This window comes from Colletotrichum lupini, chromosome 3 (genome assembly GCF_023278565.1).
Source record: "Colletotrichum lupini chromosome 3, complete sequence".
Taxonomy (NCBI): Eukaryota; Fungi; Ascomycota; class Sordariomycetes; order Glomerellales; family Glomerellaceae; genus Colletotrichum; species Colletotrichum lupini.
The window spans coordinates 713,735-737,392 of NC_064676.1; the positions used below are offsets into that span (position 1 = coordinate 713,735).

A 23,658-nucleotide genomic window follows, 5' to 3' on the forward strand; every position below is an offset into this window, starting at 1 on the left:
GGATCTTGATAACAGATGCAATGCGGGGAAAGCTATCTTAGTGAGCTGCTCGATTCACACAACGTCTTCTTTTCTCGGTCAGCTCTTCTCCAAAAACTCACTTCTTCACCTCTGATTCACTGAGTAGTAACTCGTTCCGCGTGCATTGACCTCTAACAATCACTTCCTCCAACGTCTCACCCTGACTCCAATTTAACCTTCTTGAAGCTGCTCATCTCCATCTCACCTACCTCTCCCCCTTTCTGCGTTGACGCGAGCACACATCAAGCTGCAAATACTTTAGAGTAGAGCAGAGCTTCAGACACGACCTATCTACTTACGTTACAGGCCTGAGATATTATCCTAACAACGCGTTCCAGATCTTGGAAACCGGCAACACTCAAGATGGCGACTGTTGTAGAGAAGCGGGGCGGCCAGACCATTTACAAGTCCCCGGATCACATCGATCTCCCCAAAGTCGACCTCCTCACATTTCTATTCGGTGAGTCTCACAGTCACGCAGACCTTCAACACACACCGACATCCTCCACCGTTCGCCAAACACACGTACTGACAGGATGCAGACTCACCAAATGAAAGACTGCGCGATGACACAGTCCTCCACGCCGACGCGGCCGATCCATCCAGATCAATCACCAAATCCCGCCTAGTAAAGGCTCTCAAACAGCTTGGTCACACCCTCCGCCACCAGTACGGCATCAACAAGGGTGACGTGGTGCAGGTCATCTTCACAGGCCACTACATGGCCCCCACCGTCTTCTACGGTATCATGGCAGCGGGCGGCACCGTCGCGGCGTCAACGCCGTCCTCAACCCCGCCAGAGGTCGCGCGTCAGATCAACCTCACCGAGAGCAAGATGGTCATCTGCAGCCCTGACCTCAAGGCGCTCGCCGCTGCTGGTGGATCAGCTGCGGGACTACCCGACGATCGGATTCTCTACATCGGCGACAGCCACGAGTTCCAGCTCTTCGAGGCTAAGACGGATAAGCGTGTGCCTCTTTCGTCACAGGAGCTCGACTGGGAACGGGTGACGGACCAAATGAGACTCGAAAACACTGTCGGCTGTTACATCTACAGCAGTGGCACGACTGGTATTCCAAAGGCGGTCAAAATCTCTCATGCAAACATGATTGCGCAGACCATGTTCATTTCGACGCCGACGATAGAATATTACAAGACGCACCCGAAGATGGAGTACATCACGCTCGCACATTTACCGGCAGCTCACATCTCTGGTCTCCAAGCCTACATCGTCAACCAGACCTTCATGGGCGGCATCGTCTACTGGATGAAGAAGTTCAACTTTGTGGAATTTCTAGACTACGCGAAAAAGTACAAAATCACATCCTTCTTCAGCGTGCCGCCTATCTATCTCATGATTGCGAAATCACCGCTGGTCAAGGATCATCTCGACACCGTGGAATTCGCCCTCACGGGAGCTGCGGCTCTAGGAGGCGAAACCCAAGCCGAAGCACAGCGAAGAATGGGCAAGGGAAAAGCGATCCTCGGCCAGACGTGGGGTCTCAGCGAAACTACCGGCGGGTTCACGATTCTTCCCCGCCACCTCACAGATGACACGGGAAGCGTGTCCATGATTGTGGCCAACTGCGAAGCTCGGCTCGTCGATGATGAGGGGAAGGACGTCGAGGTTGGTCAGCCGGGAGAGATGTGGTGCCGTGGGCCAATCATCACCAAGGGGTACTACAAGAACGATAAGGCCAATAAGGAGGCATTTGTTGATGGTTGGTTCTGCACTGGCGACCGATTGTCGTTCAAGGATGGAAAGTTCTACTTCGTGGATCGGAAAAAGGTTCGTATTTTTTGCTTTCTTGGTACGCGCTACCTCGGATGAAACTATAGCTAACAAACCTCAGGATCTCATCAAATACAACGGTTTCCAGGTGGCTCCAGCCGAACTTGAAGCATTACTGGTCACGCATCCGAAGATCCAAGATGCGGCCGTCATTGGCGTCGAAGGCGAAGGCACCGAGCTTCCAAGGTACGCAACTTCCAACTCCGTTAGCCAGCATAAACCAGTGAACTAACGTCCTTCTAGAGCTTATGTGGTCGCCGATAAGAAAAAGATTTCTGGAGAAGAAATCCAGAAGTGGGTGGCAGATCAGGTTGCTAGTTACAAGAAACTTCGTGGCGGCGTGATTTTTATCGATGCCATCCCAAAGAGTCCCTCTGGAAAGATCTTGCGCAAAGATCTAAGGGCACTTGTAAAGCGCGAGGCTGGCGCGAAGCTCTGATAGAACTGAGGTAGACAGCCCATAAAGAATGTGAACAGAGAAAGCTTCACTTCATGAAATACAATGCGTTGTTGATGCCTTGGGACTTAACATTGAGTTTTGTCTGAAGGTCCTTTCTCCGAAGTCCACGTAAAGTTCAACATCAACTCTAACGTCCGCTACCGTTCTTGGTAGTCCAGGCCGCGATGGTCAGTACCAGAGTCGTCCCTTACGTCAGGTAGGGCCATTTTGGATCTATCTCCGAAGGGTATTGCTCTAGGTATGCTATGTGAAATTCCCCTTGACACTTCTTCTTGCCATCCGCACCTTCATCCTTTGACCTGCATCTGTGTTACATCTAATCCATATTGGATCTCTGGGACAACAACATCACTAATTACTTCTGTCGTCATCATAATTTCACATCACCTCTTCGGAAACCGCAACCATGGGACTCTTAGCATCTATCAGAAACCATCGTTCCGGTGCGGGAAAACCGAGGCCTCCTCCTCAAGCATCAACCCATGTGCAGCAGCCTATGCCATATTCCCCCGCCACAGTTGGCCCAACTACCTATAACGCTCCCACGAATTCGACTCCCATCAAGCAGGAAAACCAACGCCTTCTCCAACTCACGCAAAGTATGAAAGAAGAGAGAATGAGAGAGCTGTCGGATTAGAAGTCCAATTCGACCGCGGCATACAGCCGACTGCGCAGGGGCCAATTGGGGGCCCTATTTACGATTATCGTAGCCAGCCTAACCTACGGTTAGAACCTCCTTTTTATACCTACTATGCAAATATTTATATAGTTTAATTAATCTCTTCGTTAACTACGGTTCAAACTAACTACTTTATAATAAGGATACTAATACTAATTAGTAATTAAACTCTACTATTATAGATTAGTAAAGTATCTCGCTATATAAAAGAGACGACCTCTTAATACCGCACGGGATAAGAGATTTATACTAATTAACCTTATAGAAGTAGACGAAAAAGGAGGCGATTTTTAAATACCGCACGGAATTAAGTAATTATAGCCCTTTATTACTTACGAAAAGTTAACGTTTATTATATTAAACTACGTTAATTAATAGAACCGCTTAAGTAACTAGCCTTTTACTATCGCCCCGAGTAGCTTTTTTACTAAACGACTTTTCCGCAGCCGGCCCGTAATTAGAAATTAACTAAGGAAGCTATTTAGATATTATAGAGAGTACGAGGCTTAGGAAGCTAGAAGTATACGGGATAGCGGAAATTAGTAACTAGTAAAGATCCCGAGACTAATTATTATATTTTCTTATGGTAATATAAACGTTTACCGCTATTATTATTAAAAAGAACTACTAAAACCTACCCTTTTTTATTAAATAAAAAGGAGGATCTTAATAAGTACGATAGCTAGCGATTTAGAAAGGTAGTAGTAATTACTAAAAATAATAAAAACGAGAGTAGTAATAAGATAGTAAGAGGAAGGGGGAATCTCCTAGACTTTAATAAATTCGTTAAGTAGTAAAAGTACGGATTTATTACGACCTACGCACGGATTAAATATATCCCTATTAAGATTAAATACGCTAGCGACCGCTAATATAAGTATAAGCTAGAGCACGACCCTTAGTAAGTTAGGGTAAAGAAAAAGAGGACAAAACCCGATCTTAAATAGAATCCTAATCCTTTATAAGTAGGTAAATATTAACCCGAACTATTAGGGGACGTGGATATATAGAATTACGGATTAGCCTAACGGTAAGTAAATTAACGTAGTATTAATCTATTTAACTAAGGTCTATAAGAAAAAGGGGCTATAGGGGTAACCCCTATTTTACGAGATCGTAAACGACCTTAACTATTAGCTAGACGAATAGTTCGCGAGCGTAAGCTTAAGAATTATAAAAGTAGTTAATAGATTTCTCTATAAGCAAGGGGTATTACTAGCGCAATTATAATTACGAGAGCTATATAAAATACTAATAGCGATAATTATAAAGGAGGAATTCGTATTATAGAACTAGGCATAGGTCGATAGAGCGTATAATCGCTTTAACGAATTTAAAAAAAAGGTAAACGACCCAGATTTCCTCCCTGTAATTACGAATAAAAGTCTATCGTCGCAAAAGGATATACTAAAATAAAATATAGTACTAAAAGTACGATAATTAATAATTCTGCCTATTTCGATTTATAACTTATTACCGTTACTAATACGAAATTCGGTACCGATCGGCTAATAAGAAAAGAGGTAGACGACCCGAAGTTACTAATAATACGTAGCGACGCAGGGTTCGTATATAAATATTAAAAATCTAGTAACGAATACGAGGTAATTTATAAACCTTAAAAAGATCTTCTTAAAAGAGAAATTATACTTTAGGGGGAAGTATAAGGTCTTATAAAAAACCCTAACGATATTTTACGATTACTATAAAAAAGTCGGAATTAGGGAACACTAATACTATTCGGTAATTAATATCGTACTCGTAAGTAAAGCCTCTAATTACTATTACGAAGTAGTACGTAATTTCGATCGAAACGACTTTTTTAATATAATTAACGTAATCCGAAGCCGCTTCGAGACTTACGATAGGAACCTAGAGCTCCTATTTAAGCTACGAGCGATTTCTTTTATATTTATAGCTAGGATAATAGAGGGTAAATTATAAGTAGAGATCCTCGAAGAACTTATCGATCGAATTAATAAGCTAGCGAAAACCTAGCTAAATAAGAGGATAAACGAGCGGAAAGTCGGATATTTTTATACCGTAGTTTAGCGTATACTAGAGGTAAAGATCACCCTATACTAAGTACCTAAAGACTACGAGACGCTCTATTCGAGGCTAAGATCTAGCTTTAATATTAAGGCGAGAATATTATACTAAACTTACCTCTAGGTATACGACGGCCCTTATTAATAATATTAAGTCGATCGAACGTATAATAAAAAAGGAAAAGAGGCTAGATACGGTAATCGCTAGTAAAAAGGCCTAGATTCGTTAAATAAGTAGAGATTTAACTTACGGGTAGGGTAATAAAAGAAGTAATACTATATTTATAAAAAGGATAGATATTAGTTAAGTAACTACTCTAAGGAAGAGCGTACTAAATCGTACGAATAATATAAAAAGTCGAGGGTAGTAGATAGTAAAACTAGCCCTCGTCGGTTTAACTAATTCCTTATTATATATAAAGGTAGATCTGGGGGTATAGAACTTCGTAACGGTAGCTAAAGTAGCGGCCTAAAGTATATACCCCCTATAAGAGATTCGGAAAATAAAGAAGATCTTACCCCCTATACTAACGAATTAGATTATAACGAAATCGAAGATATTAACTACTCTTTTTTTGCCCCGTTAGCTTTTAAAGGATATACGAGGCTAAACGAATAGAGGGTAATAGAAGCTCTTAATAAGTAGGCTTTTATATATAAATAGTAAAGGAAGGTCCCTTAGATAACGGATATAGAAGCGGCCGAAAGGGCGAATCTAATAGGGCCGAAGCTTATTATCTTAATAATTAAAAAGAAGACGCTATCTCTCTTAATATTTAAAAAAAAGGAACATAGTACCGAGTATATTTAGGGGTAGCTAGAGGGGTCCTTTTTATACTACCCAGATCCCTCGAATACTAAGCTCGTATAAGTATTTTATATAAGCGAAAAGTACGGCCTAAACGATTTCTATAGGATTATCCTAAATACTAAGGTATTATAATAATTAACTAGAGGAAAAGGGTAATTCTAGGCGCTATAGAAGATCGTATTAGTAATACTTAATATATTAATAGCGGGTATTATAAGGATTAGTTTCGGCCTAGGTAAGGAAATCGTCGCCCTAGGTATAGTAGAAGTAAAGACACACTTCGGAACGATAACTTTCTATATTTTACCTATTAATACCCCATTTCTCTTATATTTAAAAGACATAGATCGACTAGGTATTATATTTAATAATACGAGGAACAGAATCTTTAGCGATAAGTACTTCGAGATAGTTAAATAACGATGGGGGTATGCGTTTATAAAGCTTACTAACGATATAAAGTTAATTAATTACTTAACGAAAAGTAAGCTTAGAAGACTATACTAGAGATTTGGGTACCCGTCGGTTACGAGGCTATATAACCTCTTAAAGTAATTAGGTAATAATAATATTAAAATAGGGGCGCTAGAGTAGTTAACGAAAGTATATTACTAATACTAAATAAATGCGCAGAGCCTACGTAGATTTAAGTTTAAATTGCGTAATAAGCTTAACTTTAACTAAGAAATAGTCGTCGATATCTTTTACTTAAATAGTCGGCTAGTACTATATATAATCTACGTATCTATATCTTTCTAAATAGGGTAATTCCTCTAGGATCTATAAGTAAAGATAGTATAAGCAGCCCTATGAAAAAGCTAGATCGATATATACTAAGGACCGCTAGACGGTATTAGAACCGACGCTAATACTAGCTTTAAATTAGTAAAATTTAGGGATAATACGACGGCTTACGGTATATAGCTAAAAGTCGTACTTATTAAAGCGTACTATAGTATTAAAAAAGTAGAAAGGGTATACTAGTAGTTAAAAAGGGCGTTTAGAATTATTAAAAAGGAAAATCCGGATTTTACTAACGACGAATACCTCTAGATAGTACTTAAATGCTATAACGATACTATGGGGCCTAACGGACTTATATTAACGCTATTAGTATTTAGAGTATATTTAAGAACGACCTTAGCCTCGCTATTATTACTAAGCATAAGCTAACGAGCCCGAGTAATTAAAAAAGTAATACGGGCACTATGCGAAGTAAGTATAAAAAAGTAAGTTAATAAGGTAATTACTACGCGCAATAGGCCTAATATAAGGGATAATCTAAATATACTATTAAATTTAGATATACGAGTATAGCGCGAAATTACCTAATAGTAGGCTAGGCTATATAAGTTAATTTCTATTAACGAGCGCTCTTATATAGTTACGAGAGATCGCGACTAGCCACTCGAAGTGTTAATTATAATAGTTAGACCGTATTATATAAATCCTAACGAGGTAATTTCTAACCTATAAAAAAAAGAAGAGCTAAGGGAAACTATATAACCCGTAGTAGAGGTATAGGAAATTATCCTTAATAAAATCGTCGTAGTAGTACTAATAGACGACGAGGAAGAGGATATTATTAAAAGGGTACTAATACTACCGGCGAGACGTTATAAAAAACTACGACAGTAAGCCCTAACGCGGTAATTTATTATTAGCGACGAGGTAGTTAATACCTTTTATATAGTAAAAGAGAAAGCCGATTTCGAGCTAGCGGTTAAACTACGTAAGGAAGGCGTAATTATAATTATTAAAAAGCTATATAAGGGATTAGATCTTATCGAAGTAAATACTCTTCGTAATCGAGGGGTTTATTAATTTATCCTATACGACCTAGAAAAATATATAAACCTCTATATATTTAAATTACGAATAGTTCGTAAAATTAAAGGGAAAGGAATACCCTAGCCGTACGAGAAGTTTGGATACGTAATTTAGGGGTACGGCGATATTAAAAAGGCGACGCTACTTATATAATCGCCTACTATATAGCGCTATAGTTAACGATTAATAATAGTACTAATAGTATCGCTACGGAAGAAGGGATACGAGATTTAGAGCCGTAATATTACCTAGACCTATACCTAATTAGCTATAGGGCGTATAAAGAAAATCCTGGCCTATCTACCGAAGGAAATAGCTAGTAAGTACTTAGAAAGTACGATTATTAAAGTGCTTAAGCTACTATATAGGCTCGTAGAATCGGGTACCTATTAATAAGCTACTTACTATGATTTTTATATTAATTAACTATTAATAGTTACCTCTACGTACGACCTATACTTATTAGTCGCAGAGTACGAAAGCGACTAATTTAGGATCGTCGGAATATAGACCGACGATATATTAAGCCTATTTAATATTAACTTTATAAAAAAAGAGAATAAGGAGCTTTAGAAAGCGGGCTTTATAACGAAGCTAAAAGAGGTCCTTATAATAAATACCCCCCTAATATTTAACGGTAGGATTTTTATAATTAAAGGGGAAACCGTTATTTTTTAATAAAAGGGGTAGGGCGAGAAGATTAACCTCGTCGATCCGAACGTAACTAACGTTAAGAAGTAGTATAAGGCTAAGCTCGCGCAAGGGGTATATATTATAAGTATTTATTAGCTTAAGGCGACTTTTAACTACGCTAAAGTAGCGTAAGTTATAGATCTAACTAAATAAAACGTCGAGGTACTTAATAAGTAGCTTAAGTAGTAGTAGATAAATCTCGATCGAGGTCTCGTTTATTACCCAATCGACCTTATAATTAGTAAGCTCTACGTTTTTATCGATAGGTTATTTACGAATAATAACGACCTTATTTCGTAATTAGGGTATATTATTATCCTAGCTAACGAGAGTATAGGCGAGAGCGAATTTATTATATATAGTAATATAATTTACCACTCGTTAACTAAAAATAAGTAGGTAACGAGAAGTATATTAGCGTCGGAGGTTTATAATATAGTTAATAGCGTTAACCTCTTTTACGCGATTTCAATAACGCTAAAGAAAATTACTAATTAAATTAGCCTTTTATTTATTCTAACGGTCATTTATATAGATTTTTACTCGCTATATAAATACCTCGTTAAATTAGGAACGACGAAGGAAAAGAGGCTTATAATCGATATTATAGCCCTTAGGTAATCGTACGAAAGGCGCGAGATACTCGAGATCCGTTAGATTAATAATAAAAATAACCTCGCAAACGCTTTTATAAAAGCAGTACTAAATAAGGGATTAGAGCAATTTGTAGGTAGTAAAAAAGTTATTATATAAATAGAGGGATAGGTTATATAAAAAGAGTAGAGAAAAGGGGGAAAAGGAGACGACTTAGTAAACGGGCCCGAGGTCGAATTATATTTCTAACCGTAGCGGTTAAATCGATAAAAAAAAAAGAAAGTTAGTATTAGATTAAAAGTCTAATTTAACCGCGGTATATAGCTAACTGCGCAGGGGCTAATTAGGGGCCCTATTTACGATTATTATAGCTAGCCTAACTTACGGTTAGAACCTCTTTTTTATACTTATTACGTAGATATTTATATAGTTTAATTGATCTCTTCGTTAACTACGGTTCGAACTAACTACCCTATAATAGGGATACTAATAAGAGCAGGCCCTCGTCAACCAGATCGTCGAGGCCGCCTATCGAGAGAGATATGGTGATCAGTGGCACCTTCATCTTCAAAATCAGCACCTGACACCACTCGAGATCAGACGCAAGCCCGTTGCCTCTAGCCAATCAACCTCTCGGGACACCAGCCCCGGCGCCTCGTCCCACTATAGCGGCACTACGATGAACGAGCACGCTGAGGGATCTAAGCTGAACACACCGAGTCCCAGCTCCAGCAGACCCGGCTCCCAAAGCCCTCACAGAAGCGAACATGAAGGAAGCAGTGGCCAAGCAGACCCTTCTACAACATTTGTCGACGGGAGCAATCACTCGCATGTGGTCAACGCCGGGAATAATATGCACCCTTATGCTGCAATTTGGCCTGTCAGCTACGATCCTCCGCCATACACTGCCCACCGACCTCTTTCTGTTATCTCGGAGGAAGGCACAGGCCAGACAGCAGTTCAAACAGCAGCTCGACGTGCACTTCTGCTCGCAGCTCAGAAGCAGGTCGTGCCCGTGGTAGTGAACAAGAATAAGAAGTTGAAGTATGAACCAGCTCCCCTGAACCATCTTACTCGAGGAACAATGCGAAAGAAGGTTATGGGTACTTCGAAGTAAGGGAGGAGAAAAGTCGGTACCAAAAGTAGAAAGAGTAAAATAGGATATAATGAAGTAGTATTCATAAATAGCGAATTTTACATGTGTCTTTCTGGAAGAGGCTTATACAACATCATGTACCTGCAATATGATGTCTTCAAAACCATCAAACCTGTGGCGAGTAAAATTACCGGTCCCATAGCACCATTGATTAACAATGATTAAGCAGGAGATATGCCTAGCATGGACTCCTCATGATAAACTAGAAGATAGTGTGTCGACGGCATTCATCTCTCCACCACGAGGATCCAAACATTGAGGATCAAGATTAGACGCAACATGGCCAATCACTTGATAAGCTTGCTATGAATTTTGACTCGAAAGAATCCCTCAAAAACAATTGAAGCGCGATGAAGCGTGAAGGGCTGATTCGCATTGGACAAAGTTCCGCCTCAACAAGTGAGAATCAGGGCCTATCTCAACTTGGAGCTCTCGCCGAACTACTCGTATTGCTGACCAGGCACTTATGATATTGATCCTTCAAGAAGCTCCTGCAGCATTTTGCCAAGTCAGGTGGATTTTTTCGAAGGCCCAGCCGGCCTTCCAGCTGTTCCAGCCTGCACGAAATCGTACAGCCTACAGCCGGGCCTTGCTTTAGTCGAACTATTCTCCAACGAGAGTGCACATCGTGGTCTGGACTCAAGATATGAGGTCATTGCATCATACTTTGTGAGACAGTGATCACATTTATCGACTTTGTCACATTTCTAGGCAGGCCGAGGCTGACGAAGTGATTTTCTTGTCCACCACCTTGCAGCTGGGTCTCGCTAGTTAGGCGATTCCGTGAGGAGCCGAGACAAGACGATCGTCTGTCTCCCCCCACCTTCCTATTCCACTTGGTGTTAGTTCATCCCATCTTGCCCATGACCCAAATATTAGGATTTGATGCAATGTGACCATCCACTCGTCTTCCAGACCACCGGAGCATCATCGGCAACCCGCCGTCATGGGTGGATGGAGCGAGGAATGACACGATTCATCAGCTCTGATGCTTCAGGACGTGATTCTACCAATAGATAAGATAGACCATTGCTGACCGGCATATCAGGCGGGGTCAGGATGTAGTCAGATAGAGTTCGGGGTGCCTGCACTGACGTGAGATAAAGTAGACCAGTCGGCAAAACGCGTGTTACTCCGGCAGCGGGGCGGGACAGCCCGTCAAGGGAGCGGCTGCGGGCTTCTAGTCCGAGAAGCAGGGGCTTCGGTCCTTAGATGGAGAGGATTGCCGCTGTAGGCGCGTGGATGATTCCTCATCGAACTCGGTCATGCAGCTCCTGCCATCGCTGCAGTTTACCGCCATCGACCGCGGAGTTCTAGGATGTCTCACTTCTCGCCCTGATTAAGGTTGTGACGATAATCAAGTGCGGACTTTTTCTCGGCCGATGGCAATATCAAGGGAGTAAAGGTGAAGGCTGGCTTCCCTAGAACCTGGTATTATCATATGGAAACTCCGCGCCGATCTAGGCAAGGGAGAATGCCAGCTTTGCATTCGCATGCCAACGCCACACCCGTCAGCGTAAATCCAGCCTCATAGACCCTTCAGGCTCGGACTTGGCAATGAGAGAACTGCTCGAAATGGTCTGGAGGGGTGTGCTATATGTTTCGCAGCGGGATGTTACGATTGGTGGTTGGAAGGGACCACTTCTTCTTGGCTGCGCGGAGCCTTGAGTGATTTCCAATTTCCATCCCTTGAGAAAGTGCGCAACCCACCTTCATGACCCTGCCAGTTCGCGAGAGCGTCATTCATCTCCTCGGATACCCTCACCTTCCTTCAAGCAGGTCATCGGCCAGTAATATGCAGGGGACATGCGAGATGCAATGGACTTGCGTTGCAGGATTCAGGCAACGTTGCGTTCTCATCATCGAGAAACTGATCATGACTTGCCCAGGCTATGAGGCCTGGCTAGACCTCACGAAGTGAAGTAGATGTTATGTTTGAAGACTATGAGTAAGTCGGTGTTACTCACTGGAAAATAGGATGGAAGACAAACTCAAGCTATCCAGACCAAACCCCCTATTCTCGTAGATCATTCAAATCACAATGCACTTCTCATTTATCGCATCTGCCCTCGTGGCAATCACCCCAGTCCTTGCTTTGACTCGGTCTCCTGCGCCGACTGTTACAAATGGCCAATACGTTGTGGACGGCTACGCATATGCCAAGCGCCAGATTTTCAACTTTGCCAGCGGCACTACCCTTCCCAGTGGCCTCTACAAGAGCACATGGAACATTTCTGACCCGCCGACCCATCGCTTCGACGCAGCCAATGTCGTTGTCGGCAGTGGGTATATGAATCTTAAGGTTCCTGGCGGCCAGACAGCCATGCCTTACAGCGCAGCCGAGGTCTCCACGACCTTCAACGTCAAGTACGCCTCAGTTCGTACTGTCGCTATCTTCAGTGAGCCTGCTGGAGTCTGCAACGGTAAGTCACGTATTCGCACCCCAGAATCTGCCACTCGGTACTAACAATAGACTACAGGGGCTTTCTTCTATCAGAGTGACAGCCAAGAGACTGACATCGAGTGGCTTTCTGATCCGGCTTCCCTTAGCAACCAAGGAACTCGCAAACTCTGGCTCACGAACCAGGATGCTGATGGAGATGGTATCAAGACATACAACGCCATCTCACCCCCTGCCAGCCCAACTACCACCGAGCACGAGTACCGTCTCGACTGGACTCCCGGCCGCGTTACCTGGTACGTTGATGGCGTCCAGGTGTGGACTACGACTGGTGATGTGCCCTCTGCCAGTGGTCCTTGGGTTTTTAACAACTGGTCCAACGGCGACAAGGGATGGAGTGCCGGACCCCCTGCCACCCAGGCCGACTTCAAGATTAAGGATATTTACATGTACTACAACCAGTAAACTGTGGAGGGCTTGTACACGTTGAAAGCTTGTGCCATTGAATGTGGTCATTACCGTCAAAATCTGTCTAACATGGCCCAAACAATGGTCACATCTGATGTCTCAAGGCCTTACGGAATCAGTTATGTACGCAGCGATGTTTCAAATCAATTTATCAATTCGATCATGCACGGTGCTATATATCTTGCAATTGAACGAAAGTCGTTCATATAATGATATCGGGAGAGGGAGAGTTGAGCTAGCTAGTTTCATGCCAAGTACTTTGGTTTCCATGACAGGTGGAGGAAGCCGCAAAAATCATCCTCGCGCCTATTTATCAGTAGCGCTGGCTACGTACAAGTAACTACTATAACATCAAGACTGCTCACGTTATTGGTGACTCAGAGTACACACGTCGGAGGTGTTAAATAGATGGCAGCAAGTGAATGATTGTATCCAGCTCAATTTTAGTGCAGTGGGCTACGATCTATATCACTCTACAAGTTCGGCCCAGACAATCTTGTCATCCAATGTTCCTATTGCGAGACAAATTCACCAGATCCATAGCGTAGGAGCTATTTAACAGACGGGAATATTGATAACATCGCCAACTTGGAGCAGAAGAGGATCGACACCCTGGTTGGAAGCAAGGAGAACGTTGACATCAAGGCCGAGACGCTCGGCGACGATGAAGAAGGTGTCGCCGGCAACGATGGTGTAGGTGGCCGCGCCGCCCTCAACACAGGTACCGGTGCCGGGCTTGGACAAGCAGGAGGTGTTGTCGGGGTTGCAGACGTAGGTGGGTACCTTGAGGACCTGGCCGAGGGCAATGAAGTTGGGGTTGGTGAGGTTGCTGGCGTTGGCGATGTCGCAGATGCCAGAGCTGTCTGGGAGATGATGGTCAGGGTGTCGTTGGAGACGACAGTGTAGTCGATGGTGGGGCCGGGGGAGCAGGTAGGGGTGGCGGTCGCCGAGGCCGTGGCGGTAGGAGTTGCCTGCTGTTTGATTGTTAGTTTGAGTTCATCTTCATTTATGTTTAACCGTAGCTGAGCTCGGTCGTTCATGGTGTGGAAGATCATTTCAACTGATATGATGCTAGAAGTTAAGGTAGCTTACAGGAAGGGCAGCGGCCAGGCCGGCGATGGCGAGGACTGAGAAGAGGGCGGAAGTGAACTGCATTGTGGCTGATTTGGGAGAATCAAGATTATTGGAGTTGAGCGAAGGAATAAAAGTTAGTAGTATCGAAACGATTGTGTTAGTATAGAGAGAGACTGGATCGAGAAGCTAGATACTGATAATGACTTCCTAAAGGATCAGTAGTACTCAACGATCTCTCGCCCTACTTATATAGAAAGGGCGATGATATTCTACCACCACCTCCCGCTATTCTATACCTAAGTATAGCTACGGCCGCCACACGACCGCCGGTCTCGGGCACATATATAAACTAGGCTCTACGTAATTAGCATTCGAATAAATTAAGCTAATTAAAGGCCGTTAATTAACTTATAGTTAATTAAATTATTTTAGTAAAAAGAACGGTAATTAACGAATTAGCCTAATTAACTACTTAATTAACTACTTAATTAATTACTTAATTAATTACCTAATTAACTATTAATTACTTTATATAGCCTATAGCCCGTAATTTAATAACTTCCTCTATTTTAGCCTCGTACTCTACTTTAGCCTCGTACTTATTAATAAGTCTATTTATTTTACTTTTTATCGTAGGATTAATATTATAAGTATAATCCTCGTTAATTAGATCCTATAGTATGTCTAATTACGTAAGATTATTAATTAATTAGGATTGCGATTTTTTAAGCGTTAGTAGTTAAGGAGCCCCTATAAAATTAATTATATTATTATTAACTACGTTAATTATTTTATTAGTAATAGCCCGTTAATACCCCTGCTATATCTTTATACTAGGCCCGTACGTATTAAAATCGTATATAATCTCGAGGCCTCGTTAAGTAAAAGTAGCCTTATTTATATTACGACCTAATATATGTAACTAAGACTAGGGCCCGCCCCGCAGGCTTATAGCGGCTACGGTATACTATATATATAAAAATATAAGAATATAAAATAACTTTTATAAAATAAAAGAACTATAAATAAGTTATATATAAATAAGAAATAGTAATTATATAATAAAGTAATTATTATAATTATTTTAAATAATTACTTATTAATATTTACTAAGCGATTACTTAATAAATAAAAGTGATTATTAATAAAAGATATATTTATAAGCGGACTTATATATAATATAAACTTAAGCCGGGCTCTAAAATAAACTTTTATAGTTTTTTTAATAATTAACTTAGTATTAGATCTTATAATTATTTTTAGCTATTTTTATTAAGAACCCTTTTTAATAAGACTACGATTAATTACTAAAGCCTTATTTATTTTATAATTTATAAATATAACTTTAAAAAAGCTATTTATAACTACGATATTATTTACTTAGTACTCGTAGCCTTAACTTTTATTAATATACTTATTATAATTAACTAGCTATAATACTTTAATTATTCTTATTTAGTAAGTTAACTTTATAAAACTTATTAAATAATAAAACGAACGACGATATTTTTTAAAACCCTAAGTACCTTTTTATTTAACTTTAAAAAACTTATTAACTTAGTTAGCGAGTTAACTAAGGCCGAGAATAACGAGATACTTAACGTTATTTATAACTTTAATAATAATATAGTTTTTAAAAAGGTAAATTATAAGAAAATACGACGTATTATTAAAAAGAGTAATAAGTAAAATAAAGAACTCGTAAAACTTTTTAATAATAACTCTATTTAAATAGCTATAACTCTAACTAAGAATAACGAAAATATTATTACTTTTTAAAATATAATTAATAAAGTTATAACTAACTTAGGAATTAAGAAAAGAGAAGTAGATAATTTAAAATAGAAAGTTAGGACCCTCTAAGCTACTATTAGTATTATTAAAACTCTTATAAATAAATAAATAAAACTTAAGCTTAACGTACTTACTATTTTTAATAAAACTATTAAACGTTTTAAAAGGTTTTTAATTTAAATTAGAACTTATTAAACGTTTTATATTATTAACTTCTAAGGTAAGACTAAGCGAGTTATTTATATAATAACCTTTTTTAAAAAACGAGCCCTAGAGTAGTTCGAGCCCTTTTAAAAAGAATTCCTTAGTAGTAATAGTTATTTATTATATTATAAAGAGGAAACTATAAATATTCTTAGTAATATAATAGGATTTTAGAGCGCCCTTAAATCCCTATTTTAAGACCTTAATAAAAAATAATAAGCTAAAAAAGACCTAGCTAACTTTTAATAAATTAAGTTTATTTCGTACTACGCTACTGAATTTAAAAGACTTATAATACGACTCGATTTTATTAAAAAAACCTATATCTTTTTATTTTACTAAGGACTAAAGGATAAGGTTAAGGATAAACTTAGTAAAATAGAAATATTAATAGATTTCTTACGGTACGTTAAACTTATTATTAAAATTAATACTTAATTATATAAACGACGTAAAGAAAAAACAGAAGTACGACGCCCTTAAACTAACTCTAATAAAAAATATTAAAACTATAGTAAATTACTAAGTAACTACTAAAATAACTTAAGAAACTAATAATAATAAAGTACGTCTTATAAATAATACAAAGGACCTATAGATCTTAGTATTATAAAACGTAAAAAACTATAATAAAAAAAAGACTTTAAGTATTATAACTATAATAAGCTAAGATATATAGCTAGAGACTATTAATAACCTAAGCGTATTTAATACTAACCTATTTTAGAAAAACGAGCTAATATTATAAGTAAGGAAATTCTTTATAGATAACTTTTATAAATAGCCTATTATAACGACGACTACTTTATTTATTAAAATAGTAAAGAATAAATAGAATAGTACTTTAAATAACTTAAAAATAATAGACGATCTATTTTATTACTTATTAAAACCCTAGTAGTAATAATAAGGAAAAAGGAGATACCCGCTTATTAACCCTATATTTTTAAAAAGAATAATATTAAATACTTTATTATACTCTCTTAGATTTATAAAAATATAAAAAAAAAGAGTAAAACGGACCTTGTTATAAAGAATATGCTTAACCTCTTTAAAAGACCAATTAAGTAAAGACTCCTAATTAATATAAAAAAGTAGCTCCTTAAGCTTAAAAAAAGAGGACTTAATATAAAAGAAATTATAAATAGCTTTATATATATAACATAACAAGATAATATAAACTAAAAATAACTTATTAAGTTCTAAAAAGAACTTAATTTAAATAAAATATTAACTAAGTTTATTTATATAATATAATGAGTAAATATTAATAAAAGATTTATTTATAAAGTTAAGGAATAGCTCGAGGACCTCGTATATAAAAATAAGATTAAAGTACTTGAAAAACTAACTCTTAACTTCGGAATTATTAATAAAAGAAAAATCGATTTTAAAATTAAAAAAGAAAATATTAAAATAGGAACTAGTTCTTTTTATTTTAATAAAATAGAATTATTTTATAATTCGGACGAACTTCGTAACGTTACTTAATAACGTACTTAAAGAGAAATTAATTATAAAATATTATTTAATATTAATAATACTAGCTCTAAAAAGGACGATAATAAACTACGGTATAAATATATTTATTTATTTAAAAATAACTAAGTTATTTAGTTTTATGAAATTAAAGAACGTAAAAAGGTTATAATAACTCCCTATATAAACGAAGATTACTCTCTATTTAACTTTAAAAACCCCTTTTATAAAGAATTATTTTAGGTAGAATACTTAGATAATAAATACTTTTAGTATTTTATATCTAAATAAAATAGTCGTTTTTACTCGCAAAGACGTAATAATAAAATTATTAAGGATATTTATATAAAAGATTAACTACTTAGTTAGACGTTACTAAGCTTTAATAATAATAATAGAGCTATATTTAGTTTAGACCCTAATTTCTTTATAAAGTACTTGAATAGCGAATATACAGAGTAGAAAAATTATAAATATAACTAATATTAAATTTATTATATTAAAAAGGCTAAGGCTTAGAGGGAGTATTAAAAGAAATATAAATAAAAAACCTATTTAAAGAAATAAATAATAAAAAACTAAGAAAGCTAATTATAAAAGAACGACGAGAGGCGAAAATAAAAGAAAAGTTCTTATATATAACTAAATAACATAACGACGCATATTTATAAGTTAATTTCGATATTTATAAACGAGGATTAAATATTATTATTAATAGCGGTATATAAAAAACCTATATTTTATTAAGAGTAGTAGATAAACTTAATTTATTATAAGTATAAAAGGATAATTTATATTAATTATAAATAATAAAAAGAGAACGAGTTAATGATAATTATAAATATATTAATTAAGAGACCGTATATTTCTTAATATATATTAATAATTAATAAAAATAATTATAATATAATATTATAAAGATTAGAGATATTAATATTATTTTAAGAATTTCGTAGTTATAAAAGTATAACTTATAGATAGATTAGATTACTAATTAGGTCCTCTAAAGAAATTTAGTTATTAAATAATTTAAAAAAAAAAAGGGTTTAAACGGATTTTTAAAAACTCTTAAAGAACGAAAATAAATACGATGTATAGTTTTTATTAAGATAATAAAAAGCTTTAGAAAGTTTATAAGTAGTACTAACGATCGGGGATCGTAATAACTTTAAATTATACCCGAGGAGTATTAAATATATACGAAACTATTTATAAACCCTAAAGAAATAGGATTATTAAAATATAATAGCTAAAATATAAGAATCAAATTTAAAAAAGGAACGTAACCTAAGTTCTTTTTAATATATTTAATGAATTAAGAAGAATAAGAATATCTCGATAAATATATCGATAAGAAACTTAAAAAAGTATTTATTTAACTATCGAATTCTTTTATAAAATTACCCTTATTCTTTATACTAAAAAAAGGAGTAAAAAAATGAAAACTAGTTATTAACTATAAAAAACTTAACGAAATTACGAAAAAGAATTACTATTCCTTATTACTTATTACTAAGCTTAGAGACTTATTTTATAAAGCTAACTAGTTTATTATTATAAATTTTAAAAAAGTATTTAATTAGATTTAAATTAAGGAAAAAAACGAATAAAAGATAGTATTCCGAACTTATAAAGAACTCTTTAAATACCTTATTATACCCTTTAAACCTATTAATACTTTAATAACTTTTTAAATAGTAATTAACTACGTACTCCGGGAGTACGTCAATATCTTTATTATTATTTATATTAATAATATTCTTATCTTCTCTCCCGATTTTAAAATATATAAGAAGTATATTTATATAGTATTTTAAAAATTTTAAAATACTAAACTATATGCTAAACTCTCTAAATACGAGTTCTATATATAGAAAATAGACTTTTTTAAATATACTATTATATTAAAATAAATTTATGTTTAATATTAAAAATAAAAGTAGTTAGGGACTAGCTTATATTATAAAACGTTAAGGACGTATAAGGATTTTTAAGATTTATTAATTTTTACTAATAATTCTTTAAAAACTATATTAATATAATAAAACTTCTTAATAACTTAATATAAAAACATACCCTATTTGTTTAGGACCCTAAGTATAAAAAAGTATTTATCAAAATTAAAAATATAGTTATTTTTAAACTAGTTATTATAATCCCGGACCCCTAAAAACTTTTTAAAGTCGAGATTAATACTTTAGATTTTACTATAAGAGTAGTTTTAAAATAATAAATTAAAATAAAAAAAGCTTTTTCTATATTACTTTTATTTTAAAGTATTTTATAAAATAGAATTAAATTAGTAAATTTATAATAAAGAATTAATAGCTATTATCGAAGTATTTTAAAAATAGAGGCTATAGTTATTTAGAACTAAGTACAAAGTTATAATTTATATAAATTATAAGAACTTTATAAACTTTATAATAAATAAGAACTTAAATAAACGATAAGTTAAATAGAGCGAATTCCTATTTAAATTTAATTTCTAAATTATTTATTAAAAGGGTTTAGAAAATAATAAAATAAACGCTCTTGATAAAAAGCTTAATTACGAAGTTATAATCCCTAAAGAAATATAAGTTATTTTTAAATAAGAAAAAGACGGTAGTTTTATATTAATTATAAAGCTCTTTATAATAGCTAAAAAGATTAGTACTAGCCCGATTAAAGAAATAACCCCTAAGCTTATTATAAAAATTTATAATATACCGGTATACGGTTATTAAAGAATTATTAAAGCGTAAAAATAGATTATTAATATTATAATAAATTCGCTATATACGCTAAAATTATAAAAGTAATTAAAAACTACGCGACTTATAAAAAAAGTAAAAATAGCTTATATAAACCTTATAGCAAGCTATAATTACTATAATTACTAATAAAAGTATAATAATTAATTATATAGAACTTTATTATTAAATTACTAAAGTCTAGAGAACTATTTATTAAAGTATAATATAATAGTATTTTAATTATAATCGATTAACTTACTAAGTTTACTTATTTTATTTTTTATAAGGAATTTAATATTATAAAAGACTTAGTATACGTATTTATTAAGGTTATATTTTCGAATTATAGTTTATTAAAAGAAATTATTTCTAATAGAAATAAGCTATTTACTTCGAAATTTTAAAAATCCCTAATTTCGTAACTTGATATAAATTATAAACTATTGATATTATTCTATTCGTAAACTAATAAATAAATAAAAAGGATTAATTAGATCCTCGAGATATACCTTCGTTATTATATAAACTACGACTAAAATAATTAAGTAGTACTTTTATTAATAGCTTAGTTTATATATAATAATATAGTTAGTAAAAGTATAAAAGAATCTCCGTTTTATTTTAATTATAGATTTTAATTAATAGTATATAAAAAAGTATAATAAAGACTATAAGCTATAAAGGTTATAATAAATATAAGTAAACTTAAAAAGATCTATAAGTAAGCTTTATTAAACTTCGAGTTTATATAATAATATATAAAAAAAAACGTAGATAGATTAAAAATTAAAGAACTATTTTTAAAAAAAGGGGATAGTACTTACCTCTTTTATTATAATATTAAAATAAAATAACTAACTAATAAATTAAATTATAAAAAACTTAGACTTTTTAAAATTATTAAAAAGGTCTTATTAATTAATTATAAATTAAAATTACTAAATATAATACGATACTATCCCGTCTTTTATATTTTATTACTTAAATTTATATTAAGAGGTTTATATATAGAAGATTATATTATTATTAAACTAAACTAATTAGAGTACAAAGTTAAACGAATTATTAATTATAAAATTAAGAATAAAATACGAGAATTCCTTATTAAGTAAAAGAACTATAAATATAAAGAAAATATATAAGAACTTATTACGAACTTCTAGAACTCTTAAGAATTCTTTTTAAAATATTAAAGTTAAAATTAAAACTAGAACTTTTAGTTATTATAACGTCTTAGTTAATTATTTTAAAAGTATTATTAAATTATGCCTCCCGCGTAGTAACTAATCTATTTTTATTAATGATATTAAAAAGATTAAGAATTACTTTCCTCTTCTTAAATATTATCCTTTCTTTTTTTAAAAACGATTTAACTTTAATAAAGACTAATTTATTTTAGCCTATACGTAATATAAAACTTTCATTCATTTTTAAAAAAGAAGCTCTTTTACTTTTTCTTTATATTTTAATTTATTAGCTTTAAATAAAAAACGATTTATTACGAGTACGATTAATATAAAAAAAAATTAATAAAAAGAAAAGAAAAACTTATAATTATATATAATATTAGTAATTATATTATGAGAACGATTACGATATATATACTTATAATATTTTAATTTACCCTTTAATATTTTATATTGTTACTTTAATAAACGATAAAATAAATAAAGTATCACGATTTTAAATCCTTACTCTTTAATTTTAAAAATAAGTTTTAGTTAACGATATATTAAAAATCTAGCGGATATCTTAGTATTTTTAAAAGAATTACTTAACGAGCCCTAACTTAGGCTATGGCGACTTATTTATAAGTCTATAGGGATAAGATTTTTAAAAAAGAGACTTAATATTACGACTTAATATATATAACTAAGACTAGGGCCCGCCCCGTAGGCTTATAGCGGCTATAATATATTATATATATAAAAGTATAAGAATATAAAATAACTCTTATAGAACGGAAGAACTACAAATAAGTTATATATAAATAAGAAATAGTAATTATATAATAAAGTAATTATTATAATTATTTTAAATAATTACTTATTAATATTTACTAAGCAATTACTTAACGAATAAAAGTAATTATTAATAAAGGATATGTTTATAAGCGGACTTATATATAATATAAACTTAAGCCGGGCTCTAGGATAGACTTTTATAGCTTTTTTAATAATTAACTTAGTATTAAATCTTACGATCGTTTTTAGCTATTTTTATTAAAAACCCCTTTTAATAAGACTACGATTAATTACTAAAGCCTTACTTATTTTATAACTTATAAATATAGCTTTAAAAAAGCTATTTATAATTACGATACTATTTACTTAGTACTCGTAGCCTTAACTTTTATTAATATACTTATTATAATTAGCTAGTTATAATACTTTAATTATTCCTATTTAGTAAGTTAACTTTATAAAACTTATTAAATAGTAAAACGAACGACGATATTTTTTAAAACCCTAAGTACCTCTTTATTTAACTTTAAAAAACTTATTAACTTAGTTAGCGAGCTAGCTAAGGCCGAGGACGACGAGATACTTAACGTTACTTATAACTTTAATAGCAACGTAGTTTTTTAAAAAGTAAATTATAAAAAAATATAACGTATTATTAAGAAAAGTAATAAATAAAATAAGAAACTCGCGGAGCTTTTTAATAATAACTCTATTTAAATAGCTATAACTTTAGCTAAGAATAACGAAAATATTGCTACTTTTTAAAATATAGTTAAAAGCTATAACTAACTTAGGAATTAAAAAAAGAGAAATAAACGACTTAAAATAAGAAGTTAGGACCCTCTAAGCCGTTATTAATATTATTAAAACTCTTGTAAATAAATAAGAAAAACTTAAGCTTAACGTACTTACTATTTTTAATAAGACTATTAAATATCTTAAGGGGTTTTTAATTTAAATTAGAACTTATTAAACGTTCTATATTACTAATTTTTAAAATAAAACTAAATAAGTTATTTACGTAATAACCTTTTTTAAAGGACGAGCCTTAGAATAGTTCGAGCCTTTTTAAAAAAAATCCCTTAGTAATAATAGTTATTCATTATATTATAAAGAGGAAACTATAAACATTTTTAGTAATATAGTAGGATTTTAGAGCGCTTTTAAATCCCTATTTTAGGACTTTAATAAAAAACGATAAACTAAGAGAAACTTAGTTAATTTTTGATAAACTAAGTCTACTTCGTACTACGCTACTAAGTTTAAAAAACTTATAATATAACTCGATTTTACTAAGGAAACCCGTATTTTCTTATTTTACTAAGGACTAAAGAATAAGGTTAAGGATAAACTTAGTAAAATAAAAATATTAATAGATTTTTTATAATACGTCGAACTCGCTATTAAAATTAATACCTAACTATATAAACGACGTAAAAAAAAGGGAGAGGT

The 23,658-nt window shown here is 33.9% G+C and overlaps 5 protein-coding genes across 5 annotated transcripts; 4 read left to right on the forward strand and 1 right to left on the reverse strand.

The window, feature by feature from the left end:
• Positions 1-384: 384 nt before the first annotated feature.
• CLUP02_04941 (AMP-binding enzyme) lies at positions 385-2,252 on the forward strand (the record flags this gene model as incomplete). The annotated part of the gene is made up of 4 exons (XM_049283950.1): positions 385-481; positions 564-1,810; positions 1,875-1,999; positions 2,057-2,252. The coding sequence occupies 4 exons, from the start codon at positions 385-387 to the stop codon at positions 2,250-2,252; spliced, it is 1,665 nt and encodes a 554-aa protein (XP_049141093.1).
• A 3,763-nt stretch (positions 2,253-6,015) lies between these two features.
• CLUP02_04942 (uncharacterized protein) lies at positions 6,016-6,231 on the forward strand (the record flags this gene model as incomplete). The annotated part of the gene is made up of 1 exon (XM_049283951.1): positions 6,016-6,231. A coding segment is annotated over one exon (216 nt), but the record flags the coding sequence as incomplete, so codon positions are not given.
• A 3,193-nt stretch (positions 6,232-9,424) lies between these two features.
• Positions 9,425-10,765, forward strand: CLUP02_04943 (uncharacterized protein; the record flags this gene model as incomplete). Its single annotated transcript, XM_049283952.1, has 2 exons — positions 9,425-10,031; positions 10,545-10,765. Coding segments are annotated over 2 exons (828 nt in total), but the record flags the coding sequence as incomplete, so codon positions are not given.
• Positions 10,766-12,125: 1,360 nt separating this feature from the next.
• Positions 12,126-12,950, forward strand: CLUP02_04944 (uncharacterized protein; the record flags this gene model as incomplete). Its single annotated transcript, XM_049283953.1, has 2 exons — positions 12,126-12,507; positions 12,565-12,950. The coding sequence occupies 2 exons, from the start codon at positions 12,126-12,128 to the stop codon at positions 12,948-12,950; spliced, it is 768 nt and encodes a 255-aa protein (XP_049141096.1).
• Positions 12,951-13,421: 471 nt separating this feature from the next.
• CLUP02_04945 (intracellular hyphae protein 1) lies at positions 13,422-21,666 on the reverse strand (the record flags this gene model as incomplete). Its single annotated transcript, XM_049283954.1, has 5 exons — positions 13,422-13,448; positions 13,518-13,927; positions 13,971-13,980; positions 14,046-14,102; positions 21,661-21,666. The coding sequence occupies 5 exons, from the start codon at positions 21,664-21,666 to the stop codon at positions 13,422-13,424; spliced, it is 510 nt and encodes a 169-aa protein (XP_049141097.1).
• Positions 21,667-23,658: the final 1,992 nt, after the last annotated feature.